General features: G+C 40.2%; 1 protein-coding gene across 5 annotated transcripts; it reads left to right on the forward strand.

Moving 5' to 3' along the window:
- Window positions 1-4802: 4802 nt before the first annotated feature.
- On the forward strand, window positions 4803-17238 carry LOC120800196 (Kv channel-interacting protein 2-like). 5 transcript variants are annotated; one of them, XM_040146102.1, is made up of 10 exons: window positions 4803-4875; window positions 8498-8500; window positions 14229-14331; window positions 14564-14684; window positions 14854-14923; window positions 15683-15753; window positions 15991-16098; window positions 16185-16289; window positions 16969-17031; window positions 17163-17238. In XM_040146102.1, the coding sequence occupies exons 1-10, from the start codon at window positions 4803-4805 to the stop codon at window positions 17208-17210; spliced, it is 765 nt and encodes a 254-aa protein (XP_040002036.1). In that variant the 3' UTR covers window positions 17211-17238. The 5 variants fall into 5 exon arrangements, with proteins under 5 accessions (XP_040002036.1, XP_040002033.1, XP_040002035.1 ...); XM_040146099.1 differs by lacking the exon at window positions 8498-8500; XM_040146101.1 differs by lacking the exon at window positions 8498-8500 and having other exon boundaries at window positions 14229-14327; window positions 14560-14684.
- The last annotated feature ends 1075 nt before the right edge of the window (window positions 17239-18313 follow it).

Genomic DNA, 18313 nt, shown 5'->3' on the forward strand with positions numbered 1-18313 from the left:
CCAGCAAGGAACCCTTTTCAAAGGAGCATCTCCTCATGAGCGCATTAACTTTAACAATAACGAGTACTTGTTCATTCATTCGTAGTCGATGGGTTACGTCAGGCTGAGCCACCTGTCGGCTCCATTAATGCAGCAGCAGTTGGACCATAGACATTAATTCCCATCTTTTTCCTTCTTTTTCTCTTTATTTCCTTTTGTATTTCTCCATCTCTCACACACTTAAAAGCTGTGTGTATATCTGCTGTATAAAATTACACTGATAACCTCTAATGGACATACAAGACATCATGTTAGTGCTAAAACCCTGTTCCAGAGATGATGATGTACGTTTGTACAGACTGGGGATAATGCTGTGGCATGGAAAGTGGACTGTGTGTGTGTGTGTGTGTGTGTGTGTGTGTGTGTGGGTGTGTTTGCTTTTGTGTGTGTTACAGAAAAAAGTGTGAGAGAGTGTTAGCGTTTTTTTGGAGATCACTTTGCGCAATATCTTTTTAATACGGTAGATCTCAATCCCTGATATGAATCTAGTCCAAATTGTCTAATTTTGTTGGCAGTATTGTATATTGGGCAGTATATTAACTCCCTGATATAATCTTTGCAATCTGTGTGTTCATGTGTGTGTGCTGACAACAGCTTAGATGCTCAGACGGAGCCAGGCCCGGGTATTTTACTGTGACAACCTATTAATGCTGCTGCGTATTTATAATGTTTCATTTAAGCATATCAGCCTTCTCATCAAATATTCATTTGAGGGGAAATTGCCTACTTTGTCTCGGCTGAACCTCCCCTTCCCTCCGTCATCCCTTCACCCCTGCATTTCTTTATCTGTGTCCTCGCCTGCATCTGTGTCTGCAGGGAATATGAAAAAACCAAATCAGCTCAAACTGCCTCTTTCCAAGGATACACATAAACAGAAACACACCTCCTGAGGACTTGGCACTATTTTTATGTCTTTTACTGAACATTATCTTCTGAAATGCCTGTGCCAGCTCACGTGTCTGTGTACACTTCTACTGCATCTATCTGTGTCTGTGTTATTTGTCACCTGTATCATCGCCCTACACTATGTATAACTTCAGGCATCAATCAGAGCCCATTATTGGTTATCCGTCAGCTTCATTTTCCAGCCTACGGCAACAGTATACTTCTCTGTAAACCCCTGTGGGAGATAAACACCATCAATACTGAGATTTAACCATCCCGAGGCACATTATACATTCAGATACCTCTCCACTGTGCTCCCTCTGTCTTCTTCTATTTCTCTTTGAGTTTTCTTCTTTTTCTTTCACAGATTTGCTTCACTCTCATCTTCAGATGCGCCACTATCCCACTCTTTGATTTTTTTTTTTTTCATGCCTCTGTGCCGGCAACAGCTTTGGCCGTAGGTGTTATATTTTCTGGTTGTCTGTCCGTCTGTCCCATTCTCGTTAACACGATTTCGAAGGAACGCCTGGAGGGAATTTCTTCAAATTTGGTACAAACGTTCATTATTTATCTTTTCTTGGCAAAATGAGTCCCCTTTTCTCCTATGTGACAGTTAGAGATTTTAATTTAAAGGCTGGCATATAATACCACTCTTTATGGCTGATATTATATTTCCTTTGCCATGGGTTTTATGGTGCACATTTTTTCAAGGGATTTGTTACACTCACTGAATAATAAATTTGAGTAGGGTCAAAATTTGGGTTTTGAGCTGGGATTTAAGGGGCACTCCAGCAATTTTACACGTCAAAGTCAATTTACAAATCATGGGTAGGACTCTGCAGCCTGGGAAAACACTTGTATAAATTGGTCTGTTGGTCAGTCCACCACACTGGTTCAGACTGAAATCCCAACAATTATGGGATAGATTGCCATGAAATTTTGTATAAATATTTATGATCACCAGAGGATGAGTCGTACTGACTTTGGTGATCCCTGACTTTTCATCTAGTGACACCAGGAGATCAGAGTTTTTACCTATCTTGTGTAATATCTCAACATCTACTAGGATTAGCACAAAGGTTTGTAGATGCATTTGTGGTTCTCAAACAATGTGGCCAAATGACAAATGACTTCTCCTCTAGCACTGCCCTGAGGTTGACATTTGTGCTTTTGAATGGAATGTCTTGACAGCTTTGGATAAATTGTCATGAAATCTGATACACATACTGTATAAAGGTTTCCCTCTCAATGAATTGTAATAACGCATCTACCTTGATTTGCCTCCAGTTATTTCTCCTTTTGCTTCTCGTGGGTTTTCCACTTTACTGAAAATATCATTTTCTTTGCAAAGAAAAGTCTTAAACTTGAGGGAGAAAGGCAGTCTTGGTCAATATACAACAGGAAAAGCTCTTAGAAGGAATTGCAAAGAGAAGACTTTAGGATGTTGAGTCCAAAAGCCGGGGCCACTGTGGCAACCTGACTGTAAGAACCAACCCTATCAGTTTGGTGATGACCATTGTTTCTTTGAAAGCAACGTTATAATTAATGTCTATCCCAAAGAATTATACATTACAAAAAGTTGAAGTTAAAGTAGAATTAGGCCACTGATTCTACAATGTACTCAAATAAGGAATTAGATATAGCCTAGATCAAAAAGCTGCTCAGTTACACCCTTACTTTAAACCTTGATGATGTCTCAAAAGTATCACATATTAGGGTTTAAAACGGAAGTTTCTGATGGGAAACAAAACTGCTGAAGTCTTACGTATATCCCATAAACCAGCCTGTGACCTCCCCTGTCTCCATCTAGCTTCTGGTGTATATTTATGGATATACTATTCAAATTATTTTTTTTCTAATCACAGCCTAGCTGCTTACATTCTCTGAAATATGAGGGTCATCCGTTAACTCTGCTCAACCAGCTCAAGGATGTGGAGCTGACAAGGTATTGATCTGCAGGTATTACTTCTTCCTACTGAGCCAAAGCTGCTCAAGTCCTGAGCCAAGGTGAGACCATCTATCAGTGAAGCATTAGATCATTAGATATACAGTGCATTCAGAAAATATTAGGACCCCTCTTTTTTTCACATTTTGTTATGTTGCTGCCTTATGCTAAAATTGTTGAAATTCATTTTTTCCCTCATCAGTTTACTCTCAATAGTCCATAATGTCAAAGAGAAAACAGAATTTTAGAAATCTAAAAGCGATTGGAGTCTTCTTGGGTGTGACGCGAAAAGCTTTGCACACCCGGATTTGGGGACTTTCTGCCATTCTTCCTGCAGACCCTCTCAAGCTCTTTCAGGGTGGATGGGGACCGCTGGTGAACGGCCATTTTCAGGTCTCTCCAGAGATGTTCGACTGGGTTCAAGACAGGACTCTGGCTGGGAAGCTCAAGCACATCCACAGAGCTGTCCCTAAGCCACTGCTGCATTGTCTTGACTGTGTGCTTCGGGTCATTGTCCTGTTGGAAGGTGAACCCTCAGCCCATTCTGAGGTCCTGGCGCTCTGGACCAGGTTTTCATTAAGGATATCTCTGTACTTTGCTCCACCCAGATTTCCCTCAACCCTGACCAGTCTCCCTGTCCCTGCCGCTGAAAAACACCCCCACAGCATGATGCTGCCACCACCATGCTTCCCCGCTGGGACGGTACTGGGCAGGTGATGATCGGTACCTGGTTTCCTCCAGACATGACGCTTAGAATTGAGGCCAAAAAGTTCAATCTTGGTTTAGTCAGACCAGTAAGTCTTGTTTCTCATAGTCTGAGAGTCCTTTTGGTGCTTTTTTGCAATATCCAAGCAGCTTTCATGGTTCTTTCACTGAGGAGAGGCTGCTGTCTGGACATCTATCTTGGCCACCTCTCTTATCAGGCCCTTCTCCCCAAATTGCTCAGGTTGGCCGGGCGGACAACTCTGGGAAGAGTCCTGGTTGGTCCAGACTTCTTCCATTGAAGAATTTCGGAGTCCACTGGGCTCTAGGGAACATTCCATGTAGCTGAATTTTTTTTGTAGCCTTCCCCAGATCTGTGCCTCGACACAATCCTGTCTCTGAGCTTTGCAGTTCCTTTGACCTCATGGCTTTAAGTGTCAAAGCAAAGGATTCTTATGTCAATGTGATATTTCATGTTTTCCTTTTTAATACATTTGGAAGAATTTCTAAAATTCGTCATTATGGGGTACTGAGTGTAGACTGATGAAGGAAAATTTTTTTTTTTTTTTTTAATTTTAGCATAAGGCTGCAACATCACAAAATGTGGAAAAAGTGAAGGGGTCTGAAGACTTTCTGCAGTGTATGCTTTGTATACACACATATATACACTCTCACATCCCTATGTCTGTCTGGCTGTCTGTAGCACTCCATCTCTTGCTTCATCACCGCTCTCAGCTGTGAAGGGTTGTGTCTCCTCTCTTTCTCTCTCTCTCTCTCTCTCTCTTCCGGTCCTCGTCTCACAGCTGGACAGATGCAGATGCTCCAGCTGTCAGGCGGATTCTTTGTCATTTTTGGATGTTTGGCGAGTCAGCAGGGTAAAGTTAACGGGTATTCTCCGAAGCAGCTTCTGTGTATCTTCATTAGAGTTGAACCTTAAACCCACAGAAGCCCCTCAGAGTGACTCACATCCACAGATCACTCTCCCTGTGGATGTGAGTGCGCACTGATGCTGAGCGGGAATTGAGTGTGGATAGAGGGGAACAGAGGGACGCGCTTTGCACGGACTTTTCCTCCTTCTCCTCCTCTGCTTTTAGCCCACACAGGCTGATGCTTGAAGAGAAGTGACATGCACACAGGAGCGAAGGCGCCCAAGGCGTAGATGAGCTGCGGCTCCGACGCACGCACAGATCCTGCAGGCTCAGCTCGGTGGTCTGGTAAGGGCTGAGAGAACATGAAATCCAGGAGTCAGGACCAGAGTTTTTCAGACTCCAGAGAGCTGGACAGGTCTTACGACCCACTCACAGGTAGGTGGAAGCTTCTCATCCTGTCGTTGGTTCGCTGCTGTTTGCTGACCTGACTTAAATCTCCAGTCGCTGGGCGCGGATGGAAGTTTGCATTGGCGTTTCAAGAGTGTCTGTTAAACTGCTGTAAGCAGGAGACAACTTAGGCCGATTGATAAGTAAATAGTGTTTGACTATGGGACTTGAAGGGGTTTTAATGCACCACAATCCTGTCCTATCCTATATCAATATTTTATTGATATATAATATTTAAAATTGCAGGTAATGATACTGACAAGTAAATCAAGGGGGAGAACAGGTTTATACCTAATATAACATTCACTCAGTAAATGTGTGTGAATGTGGACACTCAACGCTACAGCTGCTCCAAACAGCAGCTTCATTTGCCTTTTCTTAGTAATTTGAGTCTGATATTAGAGGGACTTTATCTCAACATGATCTGTACATCATTGTCTTTCAACTGCAAACCGTTTTAAATAAGAGTATGTGTTCAAACCTGCCAGGTTAGCGTGATCAGAACTTGAGGTCTCCCGGAAAACTTCCAGGACATAAAAACAAGAAGTGAGTTCGATTCAGAGGACGCTGCAGAGAGAACATGTTGTTTCAATATGATTCTGGGTATAAAGTCATAACCACATAAAGGATTGAATCTGCAGTGTGATTGATTGTAAATAAGGCAAGGGATGGTTAAAGAATGTCCGTGGTGTTATTCGATAGTCTAGTAACTTTATTTTCAGGCTGAAAATATATTGTATCACTATCTCTCTGTTAGTTTCTTTACAGAAAATGAACTGGAAGCAATAATAATGACTTGTTTAAAAAATGTATCGAGCAAAGAATCCAAATCATTTCCGATGATTTGCTCCTTTTCTCTGTTTTTAATCATTGTAAACTTGAATATCTTTGGGTCTTGAACTCAACAGAAGCAATTTGAAGATGTCACCGTCACATTTCTTGTTGTCATGGACATTTTATAGACTAAATGAGTAACAGATTGATTGTAAAGGAATTCAAAGCTTGATGAATAATGAAAAAATCATTAGTTGCAGCTGTAAATAACATATCAATACCATTAATGTTGGTCATATCATATGTGTTTGTTTTCATCCAATCAGCCCTGAAAAATGCAGTGCAAATGACACCGAAAGGAAGGGGTAAGAAAAACAACTTCAAAGCTAATGTGCCTGACAAAGATTTGAGAAAAACTTCATAGTATCACAAAAAGTCATAGATTTGCTCATCACTGCTGTCATCAACATGGAGATCAAATGTTCAAATAAATACACTCAAATTCAGTTAGTCCCGAAGAAGAGAGGAGGGAGAAGAAAACAGAAACACATGAGAAGAGTCTCGTTCATCTCTCGCCATCTAAAATTATACCTGTCAGTGTGCGTTTAAATCTAATTAGATCAGTGAGGCTCCTCCTTTTGTCAGACTTTTTCAGGCTTATTATTTTCCTCTTGAGTGCTTGCAAAGGCAAGCTTCTTCAGTAGACACACACACGCATGGACATACACACACACTTTGCGCTTTGTGAGGCTGGTCTGTCATTTTTGTAACAACTTCCTGAAATAGATTCTTTTCCTTTAAAATAACTAAATAAATGTGTAAAAATAACCCCTTTAATATTACACAAAGAGAAACACAGTGTTGTCTCCAGTGCGTTTTCAGGACATTTCTTAAGTACTGTGTTTTAAATGGATGGATGGACAGCTAGAAGGTAGCTGTTCAGAGGAAGCTTTATTTAATGGCTGATAGTTGTTGCTGGCACAATAGCCGGTTTGATACTCGTTCAGCAGCAGGTTAAACAAACAGTGAACAGGTGCACGAACACAGAGGCTTAAAGGGGGCCGTTCCATTTTATTAAAGAGTGAAGCTCAGTGAGCCTCGTGGTGCTCAACAGCCCGAGGCATAAAACTGTGTAACTACAGCCAGTACTGTTCAACTCTACCGTATCTGTCAAACGCTGAAGAGTTCTGTCAAACAAACTGATAAAGGAACCAACAACCAGCGCTTATGGAAAAAGTCAAAATGCAGGATTCATCGGCTGTATCTAAAAAACACTCAAACTACAAACAAAATGGTCTTTACGTCCAGCTGCTCTGCTGTAAAGCAGCTGAAAACCTCATGTTGTTTACTTCATACATCATAGATACTGGATACTTGCCAAGTCATCATTTTCTACGCTACACTTCACAGGTTGAAAAATGACCCGGACTTACGGCTGCCGTGGTTCAGCTGAACCACGATGTCATGTGGACAAACTGCTTTTGTTGTTTTTAAAAGGAACAGATTAACACTTTGGGAAATATGGTTATTTGCTTTCTCGTCGAGAAGATCGATACCACTCTCAGATGTGTATGGTGAATATGAAGCAGCGATTTAGCTTAGCTTAGCATAAAGACTGGAAACAGGGAGCCCGGCTCTGTCTGAGGTTTAGAGGTGCGGCTAAGTGGATTTTGTTACTTTTGGACAGAGCCAGGCTACCTTTCCCCCTGTTTGCAGTCTTTATGCTGAGCTAAGGTAACTGGCTGCTCATTGTTTCATACACAGACAATAGAGTGGCATCAGTCTCCTCATCTAAGTCTCACCAAGGATGCGAATTTCCCAAAACTATTTCTTTAACATTCATGTTTTTCATACTAATTTGGGGTCGCGCATTGAATCTCATGGGATTTCCAAACGGATGCTGTATTCAGTGTTTTGACAATCTCCACTTGTACAGTACACATTGTAGGATCACGTCCTATGCACCTGCATAAGTCTGCTTTTTCTGTATTTAGTTTGTATGGAAAAGGTGCAGTGGCTGGAGAATACCCTTTCACTTAAAAAGTAACAACACCACAGTGTATAAATAATCAGTTACAAGTAAAAGTCATGCATTCCAAATTTTACTAGAAGTGAAAGTGTAGAAGTATTAGTATCAATATAAACTCACTGTACTAATAGTAGAAGTACAGATTTTTCAGAATTTCCCATTTCAAAATCATATATATTATATTATTGGATTAGAACTATGGATACATTAATGTGTAAGTATTACTTAAAATTTGCAGCTTGTAAAGATGAGACTAATCTTTAAAGTAACTAAAGCTGTCACACAAATGTAGTGGAGTCAAAATACAATACTGCCTTCTGAACTTACTTCAAAACTGTACCTAAGAACAGTACTTGAGTGAATGTACTTTCCACCACTGATCATTATTTCATTAATCAACTAATCATTTCAGCAGTTATAGAAACACAGTATGATTTCAGAGTAACGTTATACTCATTATATTACAGTTACTTTCCACCACAGGAAAGCTGATAACACTTTCATACGTTTTAAGTCATAACATTTTTGTAGCGCGCTCTGGTTTCTTTTTCTTTTTTTTTCCAGATCCATCAAAAAATCAGTACTGATAGCATGAAAATTACATTTATATAATGTAGTGATATAGCTTATTTCAAAATAAAAACCCATCAGACCTAAAAATTTTCCATGCTGTAGGTGCCAAATGGAAATGGCTTTAATCTGGACTGATGAATCATGTTGTATGAAGATCATTGTTATGTAACAAAAAAATCAAAGCTGATCCTACGCAACTCATTAGATGATGTCTGTCTCTGTGAGAGGGCACAGGAGGTAACAGGCACTGATGTAAACCTCAGTAACAATCACTGGGAGCTCATGATGTCAGTAGGAAGAAAAGGAGTCTGCTATTTTAAGTATTTTTTGTGTGTGTGTGTGTGTTCATGGTTGTATGAAATGGACGTCTATAATCTGAACCATGTCCTTCTGAAGGATTATGGTAAATACAGAGGCTGTTTCCTGAGCAACATTAGCTTACAAACATTTATTTAGCACTGCATGACCCTCCTTAAGCTGCCGCGACCTCCCAGAGTAAACACGAAATGCTGCCAATGGGCTGACACACACAGAGGGAGGACAGGACATCACCAGCTTAACCAGTTTTATAAGCAGTTACAGTTTTTTTACCAATTATTATTTGGTTAATAAATCATTTATTATAACTTCACAGATTAATAATAATACCATACAATGGATTGACAAGAAACAAAGGTTTCTTTCTTTACTTGCTTTTAATTTTTAGCTTGGAGTCAGGAAGCAAAATTAACTTTTGGGAAGAAAATGTTGTCTTTCTTTAGGGCCATAGAAGACACTGAGGTCATGGCCTCTGTAGCTTCTCTGTGGATTGGTGGTTTTAGTGAGAAATTTGTCTGAATATTTGAGCGTAAGAAAGCGTGATCTTACTAGTAGGTCACCAAGAAAAAAACACTCAATATGCACAAAACACATACATGCAGCTGCCACTTTGGAAGGCTTTGATCCTTCGAATTGTGATTCATTTTATCTTCCAAGTCAATATTTGCAAGTAGGTTAACTTCTTTTCCCTTGCCTCTCTGATTCAGCCCCTCTAAAGCCCATTGATTAAGCTCACTTCAGAAGTTTGAGGTTTGGAATTAGCAACAGATATCTTGACTGCCCTCAAAATGAACTAAAATGCAATGATTTAGGCTTCACGGTCTGCTGAGGGGGTTTGGGACTTTACAAAGTCCTTAATAAGTAATTATAAACCCTTTATAAGTATAACCTGTGACCCTCAGAACCTTTTCACCTGTTTCCGCTAATGAATTTCTTTCAGTGGCTCTTCCACAGTATAAGTACTTTCAGCGTGAGTTGCATGCACCAGTAGCTAAAAGAGTCTTTAAATGTGCTAATACCGGCAGGGAAGACTGTATTGATCTGCCTCAGGGGGGCTGCATTTGTTCACATTGATTCACACAATCAAAGTCACCCAGAGGAACTCCAGAGCGGAGGATAGGCTGCTGGATAGTCTGAAATCTCATCACCTTCTGAATAACTGGCGAGTGAGTGTCATTCATCAACATCTCAGTCAAACCCCTGCTGGTGTGCACTGTTCATTTTGTGCTGTGGGACAGTTCTAAGGTTTCTTTTCAAGCACTTTATTAGTAAGTCATCCTAGAAGCAGGAAGTGCCTACACAGAGTTTAATTAGACAAGTAAATTGCATTTGCTCGCCCTGTCACATCGTGAACAGTCTGAACAGAATCCGAGTGGCATGCATTTTTACCTTCTGTCCAGCCAAGGTTTATGATCTTATGTAACTCATACAAGCAGATGGAATAATGCTTCAGCAGAGTTAGACACGCATAAGCTGCGTTGTCTCTCTAAGAGCAACCTCTCAGCCCGTTATTGATGGACTTCAGTGCAAACAAGTCACTTAGAAAATACCTGTGATGCCCTGTGCCCTGTCACGTCTAAAAATGTCAGCTAGAAAGAAAGAGTACAGCATCTCTGTCTCTGCAAAATGGTTCTCCAGTTTATTTATTTATTTACTTTTACAATTTTAGTCTCCTGCATCACAAGGCTGCGGCGTTTTTGTGTTGCCTGTGTGTGTGTGTGAGGCCCTAGAAAGCTTTGTTTGCTTTTCCATGGTCGTGCAGCTGCAGTGTCTGATAGTTTGACTGACATGTCCTCAACTACCACTGACAGTTATGCCCATGATAAGTAGACTTACAGGTTTCACTTACTGTGGAATAAAAAATGAACAATAAATGAAGATCAATATAAAACTTGTAAGGATGCCAAATATCAGATATAACACAGGAGTGAAAGGCAGGGTAGTAGAATAAAATGAGATTAATAATTTATGCTTATCTATAGTAGCTATATGCACATCTTTGTCAGATTTGAATGTCATTTTTCCGTGTATAACATAAAGGATAAAGTGAGAAGCTTGGCTTTTTTTTTTTTTTTTTTTAGTAACTGAACTGCACTAATATGTGCCCGTGAGCAAAGTATTTCATCCCTGTCTTTCCATAATCATTCTATGTGAGTGTAAAAAAAAAAGTTTAGAATAAATGTTAAAATGTACTTGAGATAAGTAATGCATCGGATCAAACATTATATCACTTCCGTTTAACGAAATCAGCTGCAAGCGGTGACTAACATTCTGGATTTGAGAGTTGGCGTTTTGTGCAGGACTGTACCTGTGAGACATTTTAGTTCCTCGTGGCGGTGAATGAAAGTCTTAGAGGTCACACTCTCAGCTGCCTCTCTATTTCTGCTGAGCTACGTTGTCAGAAAATCAAGACAGGCTCGCAGGTTTTCTCCCCGGACTGTAGTCACAGTTGGAGGTGTATCATCAGCTCTACGCTTAAAACTTCCAACAGCTTTTTTTCACCTCCCTGTTGTGGTCTCCTACCGTGCTCATGATTGCCTCCCGCCTTTATATGTGTTTGACTTTTCTCTGAACTGGAGACCTTACACGGTTGAGTGTAATCTGATGGAAGTTCAACACTGTCCTCTGGTGGCAGGAAGGACACACGAACATCTGGAAAAACACCTTCTAATGGACAAGTGGGGATTATATGCACTCTCTTTGAAGGAATAGCTGTTGTAGATTCATCCTCGTGGTTGGCTGAATGATGATAAGAGTAGAGAAGGAAGTTGACAGTAAGCAACTCTACTTTGTTTACTGGAGAGACACAGACTAAATCTGAGAAAAAGGTGATGACACAAAAGTTGAGAGGTAGAGAAGATAGACGAAGACAATAGCTGGTTTTGTCCAGCACCTTACATCTACAGTATTTTTCTGTTCTTTGGTTGTTTTGGGTCATTATAAAGTCTCCGTGTCTGGCTTTGGTTAAGAGAGACTGCACAGCAGGATGCCTTTAAGAACCTGAGGCATCAGGGACCCTGAAAAAGAACACAAAGAGAATTGAGGAGCAGGCAAAGCCTCAGAATAGGCAATGGAAAGGATGAGGGGGAGGTTTGCTGCTCCTGCTAGAGGAGGGGAAAAGAGGAGCTGGGATGGGGAAGGGAAAATGTTCTTCTATTTTATTGGATCATCAGCTTGACGAATATGGGAAGATAGATTGTAATCCGTCATAAGATCACCGAACATGCAGAACAAGTTATCATCTGGCAAAGTCTAAAGAAAACAACTTTGGATTCAAAAAGCGAGGAAGGACAAAAGAGAAAAAGAACAGCAAAGGAGTCTTAGAGCTCAACATCAAGAATCAAAACCCAAAGAATAAGTTGACAGAACCATTTGACTACTACAGACAAAGAGAGAGAAGCTCATCAAATGCACTATGGAGATAATTGAAAACAGATCTCAGAGCAGAGGAAAAAGAGACAGTCCTCAAATGCATTCAGCAAGGACCAGAGACAAAGGAAATCTCATAGCCTGTTGAAGATGGGCAGATGTGTCTTTAGCTGTAATACTGGCCCCCTCGCAACAGGTACTTAGTTAGAGGGAAGAGTTAACAAGAGAAAAGTGCTTCTTTCATTTTCCTCTAAATATAGACTAAGTTGTGTCATCTCATCCTGCTCCATGCAGCCTGCAAAGATATTTGACTGATAAAATGTCTCTGTAACTGAGATTATGCATAATGTATGATATTTAGTGGGTGAAGGTTTGCATATTCTGTTAGATAAATAATGGAGAGAGAACATCTTAGTTAGTTAATCAACGATAATTTAGGAGTCCCAGTGTGTGCCCAATATACAATACAGCCAATAAAATTAGACAATTTGGACTAGATTCATATCAGGGATTGAGATCTACCGTATTAAAAAGATATTGCGCAAAGTGATCTCCAAAAAAAACGCTAACACTCTCTCACACTTTTTTCTGTAACACACACAAAAGCAAACACACCCACACACACACACACACACACACACACACACACACACACACACACACACACACACACACACACACACACACACACACACACACACACACACACACACACACACACACACACACAGTCCACTTTCCATGCCACAGCATTATCCCCAGTCTGTACAAACGTACATCATCATCTCTGGAACAGGGTTTTAGCACTAACATGATGTCTTGTATGTCCATTAGAGGTTATCAGTGTAATTTTATACAGCAGATATACACACAGCTTTAATTAAGTGTGAGAGATAGAGAAATACAAAAGGAAATAAAGAGAAAAAGAAGGAAAAAGATGGGAATTAATGTCTATGGTCCAACTGCTGCTGCATTAATGGAGCCGACAGGTGGCTCAGCCTGACGTAACCCATCGACTACGAATGAATGAACAAGTACTCGTTATTGTTAAAGTTAATGCGCTCATGAGGAGATGCTCCTTTGAAAAGGGTTCCTTGCTGGTGCATTCAAGTTGCTTACGGACTTGAGGGCCGACTGGTGAACAGCACAGTTTTACTGTGAGTGGATTGGTCAGAGAAATGTATTACCTTTACCCTAAAGAAAAAAAATGTCGAGCAAGTGGTCTGTTCTTTTACACACATTTGTCGTCTCTCGTGGAAACACCTGATAGATCAAGTCTCCGTTTGTCGGGCAGTAATCAAGATGCACTGGGGTCACCATTCCACATAGGTGAACATTAGATTCATCCTAAGTGGTAAACGCCATGTGGTAGCCTCTGCAAAGGCCAGTGGACGATGATGGTGGGTGTCTGGTCTCTTTATAGCAACAACTTCATACAGTGCAGGCAAACACCTCACAAAAATTCATTCTGAATTCTAGAGGAGATCCCAAAGCTTCCAAAGACACAATTGTGTCACACTGAATCTTTAGGGAATGTGTATAAAATGACGTCCGCGCATCTGATTTCCACTTGATAGAATGGGGCAGAAAAACTGGGTTTGATTATTTTACTCAGTGTAAACATCATATAGCTTCAATGAAGAGTTGGAACAAGATGATAAATAATATACATGAAACTGCCAGTGTGAAATAAGGTGAAGAAATTATTTTAAAATCCATTAAATTATTAAGCAGAAAATAAGGGGAAAAACTGTATATTATGGGAGTTGCATGCAGTCTGGCTGTTGGTCTGTTGGTCCACCACTTTGGTCTGGACTGAATTATTTCAACAAATATTGGATGGATTGCCATGTAGAAATCACATTAAATGTAGTAGAGAAAAAAATCATGTTGACACAGCCACTGAAATACCAGCATTTCCACCCGATTTGACTGAAAGAGGCTGCTGTTCTTCGACTGATTGAGTTTCAATCATGTGTTTTAAAAAACACAATTTCTTTCCATAGTAAAAACGAAGAAAGCAAACAGCTTGAAACCTGAATATTATCAGACATTTAAAATGACACCCCGTGCGACCACAGTATCACAGACTGCCTCAGTCATGTGTCATTTCACTTAGCCCGCACATGCCGATGCTCTCCCAACAGTTTTGATCTGATGGGTCACACTGGTTTACACTGGAGTCGAGTTCGGCTCATGCTTTATCCATTTAACATGATGTTCACTGTGTGGGCCACTCGATCTGCCTCTAATCTTTGCTGTGATTGGTTGTTTCCAGGTAATCCTCCAACCAGACCCAATAAAAAGACCATAAAACAGCGGTTCCTCAAACTGCTCCCCTGCTGTCGCTCTGGCTCCAGCCCTTCCATTAATCAAAGCAAGTGTCAGGACACACACTCTGTCATCACTCACATTCCCCCTGATATACATTAGTCACTAAGTCACAAGAACACTAGATCCTTTTATACATCAACTTCATTTTTGTCACTTTTTCTTTTCCCCCTTTATTTCCTGCACTTTTATCTTTTCCTCTGGACACAGCACTTCGAGGACGCTGGTGTAGCTCAGGGAGTAACTATTTCATTTCTCTCTCCATCCCTCTGTGGCAGGAAGTATAGCTGATGACGGTGAACTGTCAACAGTGTGTTACAGACCGGAGGGGCTCGACCGCCTCGTACAGCAGACCAACTTCAGCAAGAAAGAGCTGCAGCTCCTTTACCGGGGGTTTAAAAACGTCAGTCAAAGCTTCCCGTGAATCATTGATTCTTGACTCTTGGATAACCCTGTATATGAATGTGCAATAATAGAAGACCGTAGATCAGTCTCCGTGCATGAGACAGTGTGTTTGTGTGAGCATGTATGTGTTTTTCTGTGTTGACACGATAGTTTTCTAATTTCCACAGGAGTGTCCCAGCGGTGTGGTGAATGAGGAGACCTTTAAAAGCATCTACTCCCAGTTCTTCCCTCAGGGAGGTCAGTCAGACTCATTTCCTTTCAGCCACCTAGTTCATCATTTGTTTTACCAACAGTTTTCTAGTACCAAATATTAAGAGTCTGAATGAAGGGTCACACAAGGGAGAGAGATAAGATTTAAACTCGTGAAAGGATGTTTAAAAATAAATTTCAAAGCCCGTGTATTGTATATCACCCTTTGTAAACCTGTAAAAAAAATTGTATAGAAAATTATAGATTTATAGTTATAGAAAAATTTTGACTGCAGAAAAGTGCAGAGAAAACTCTACTTTTACAGCTAAAACCAGGGCCAAAGTTTATACTTCTAACATAAATGTTAGAAGTATGTTGCCATACTTTATGTGAACTTTGTGTGCTGAGTTTCATACAGAGTGTCTGTTTTTTTAAAAATATAATTCATACACAAATTTTGTTCTGTTCCACAAATTCACAAACAAGAATTTTTCAGGTTTATGAAGGATGATATAAAAACACAGAAAATTATGTCCGGACATAATTTCACAAACTCAAGATCCTATTGACTCTTTGAGCCCATCAATACCTGCAGGACATGTGATTGCACGTCTCTGTTGTTTAGAGTCTGATGTACAGTATCTAAATCATATTCTCATTTACTGTACTTATTTGCCCTCAGGACTAATCGTTTTTTGTCAGTTTAGGCAATAATCACATACAAGTGACTGTACTGTATGTTAGTGTAGTGACCGCACAGAAACACTGAGATATTTCAGCGGTCACTTTGTTTTCTCTTCCTCATAGATTCAACTATGTATGCACATTTCCTTTTTGAAGCCTTTGACACCCACAACAACGGAGCGGTCAGCTTTGAGGTGAGGACCACATTCCCATACCAGAACCACATGATTAGCCAAGATTGGATTTGAAACAGGAACAGTACTAAAACATTATGTGGTATATACTGTACCGGTAAACATACAGTATTCTTTTTCTCTCTTGTACTTCCCTCTTTATCTTGTTTTCATTCTTACCTTTTGACTCTCTCCCACTGATGATAAAATCTATTACCTGATCTCAGTCATGCCTAAATGTTCTTCTCCCTGCTGTAGGACTTTGTCTTAAGTCTGTCCATCATCTTGAGAGGCTCCATCACTGATAAACTCAACTGGGCCTTTAATCTGTACGATCTCAACAAAGACGGCTGCATCACCAGAGAGGTACTCGTATCATTCCCTGTTTGTGTGAACTGTCTAGTGTTATGTTGTCAGCTCATGTTATTTTTCCCTCCCTTCTTTTTGTCCAGGAGATGACAGACATCATGCACTCCATCTATGACATGATGGGGAAGTATACCTACCCCAGCATGAAGGACAGTGCTCCCAAGGATCACGTCGACAGCTTCTTCCAGGTAAAACGCAGAAATGAGCAAACCAATACACTCTACATCTCCCAACACTAAACTCAAAGTGAGTCAAAGAGTTTGTTCAGAACAACAAACGGTCCATGCAGGCTTGATTGATTTCGTTTTGCAATGTTTCACTTGGCATTTGCTTTAAATTTTGTTTTAACTTTAAATTGTGCTTTAACATTTTTTGTATGTATTCTAAGAGTTCAGCCGTGTTTCATCAAACCCACTCAGCTGAGGTTTTTCAAGTAAATCTCACGTAAAGAGCAGGTTCACCGTGTTTAATGTACTACTCGTCTACATGGGCTGTAAATAGAAAATAAACACTTAAAACACTCTATGTTGTTTGGGTTACGTAAACGTAGCCTGTTGAGTTTTTGACCACTAGTAGCATTATAGAGCAATGTTTTTAGGAGCGGGTCCCCAATTTGTTTGTATCTCTTGTAATTGCTAGTTAGCAAACATGAATGTTAACAATGTAGATTTCAAAATACCTAAAAACTGGCTTTATAAATGTCTTATGAGAAAGGAAATGCAGTCAACACGCCTGTTAGGCCTCAAGGATGTATACAATGTGATTTGGTGAGAACGTAAACAATTTTATTTGTTTAAAAAAAACTCCCAAGGGCACCTTTAAGTTGCCCTTTGAAACATCTGTGATTATGTGTTGCTTTTTTTCCAGAAAATGGACAAGAACAATGACGGGGTGGTCACCATTGAGGAGTTCCTGGAGACATGCCAAAAGGTCATTTGAAACTGAATTATAGCAACCATGTGTCAAACAGACATTTAATGATGTGACTAATGGAAACTGCACTTCCTTTTGCGGCTATTGAAATAATTGAACTTTTCTCCCTTTTTGTTTCTCTTGTCCAGGATGAAAACATCATGCAGTCCATGCACATGTTTGATAATGTCATCTAAAGCTGTCAGACACAGACACAGATGAGATTTCCCGTCTGCTTGGAGCTCCTCTGTAGTACAGTTCCTCAGCCCCAGAGTGGTTGGTGTTTCTGGGCCTAAACAGAGTTGTGGCCTGAGGATATATACCCCAAACCACCTTTTCTTAAATTATGTAAATGAACGGATTGGGCAGAATGAATGAGGTGAAGTCTCGCTCCAAAATGACTCAACTCATGTGAAATGGAATTTCAGAATTTTTTAATAGTAAGTGAAGGCATTAAAAGGTGGATTCTGGTGTTTTAAGATTACAATTGATATTTAAAGCTGTACAAGAACAGCTCAATAAACTACTATGGCACTCAGTAGAGCGCATACCTCCACCAAGGCCAAATTTTGATGACAATGTCGAAAAATGTCCTATCTGGCAATGTTCAAGAAAGTGATAAACAAAATTCCTGGATCCGCCCCTTTAACTGGATCCGCAACTAAATTGAATCAGTTCTTCCCTGGCCCATGCCCCCATAATCCTGCTGACAAACAAACCAACAAGCAGACATAGGTGAAAACATAACCTCATAACCTCCTTGGCAGAGATAACAATAAGCATCAGTGAACAGACGCATCAAGAAAACGGCAGATACTGTATGCACATCAGGAGACTGCAGTTTCAACGTCCTATGACTTCTTCACTCATAGAAACAATGATTATTTCTCTATTGCATGTATGATACACACGAGAGAGAGAGACAAAGACTGCATGAGCAAACATATGGAACAAATGGAATAATGCTCAAACTGTTGTAGAGTATTGCACCCTTTCTATACTCACAGTTATACTACAGCAAGGGACAACTCTAACTATGGGAAGTCTGAATTTTAGCAATAATCCTAAAGTAACATGTTATCAAATCTTCTCCTCAGTGTTCTTATGGAGCTCACCTCTCACATCTATTATATTACTGTATATTGTCTCTGCATGACTTGTCTGTTTTGACCAGCCATTGAAATGTTTAATGAAAGTGTGACTATATTTTCTATATGGACATGGTAACAATGAGGATGAAATTGAATAAAACCACACCCTTGCTATGCAAAAGCGTATAATTAGTATTATTATTGACCAG

This window comes from Xiphias gladius, chromosome 15 (assembly GCF_016859285.1).
Source record: "Xiphias gladius isolate SHS-SW01 ecotype Sanya breed wild chromosome 15, ASM1685928v1, whole genome shotgun sequence".
NCBI classification, from domain to species: domain Eukaryota; kingdom Metazoa; phylum Chordata; class Actinopteri; order Istiophoriformes; family Xiphiidae; genus Xiphias; species Xiphias gladius.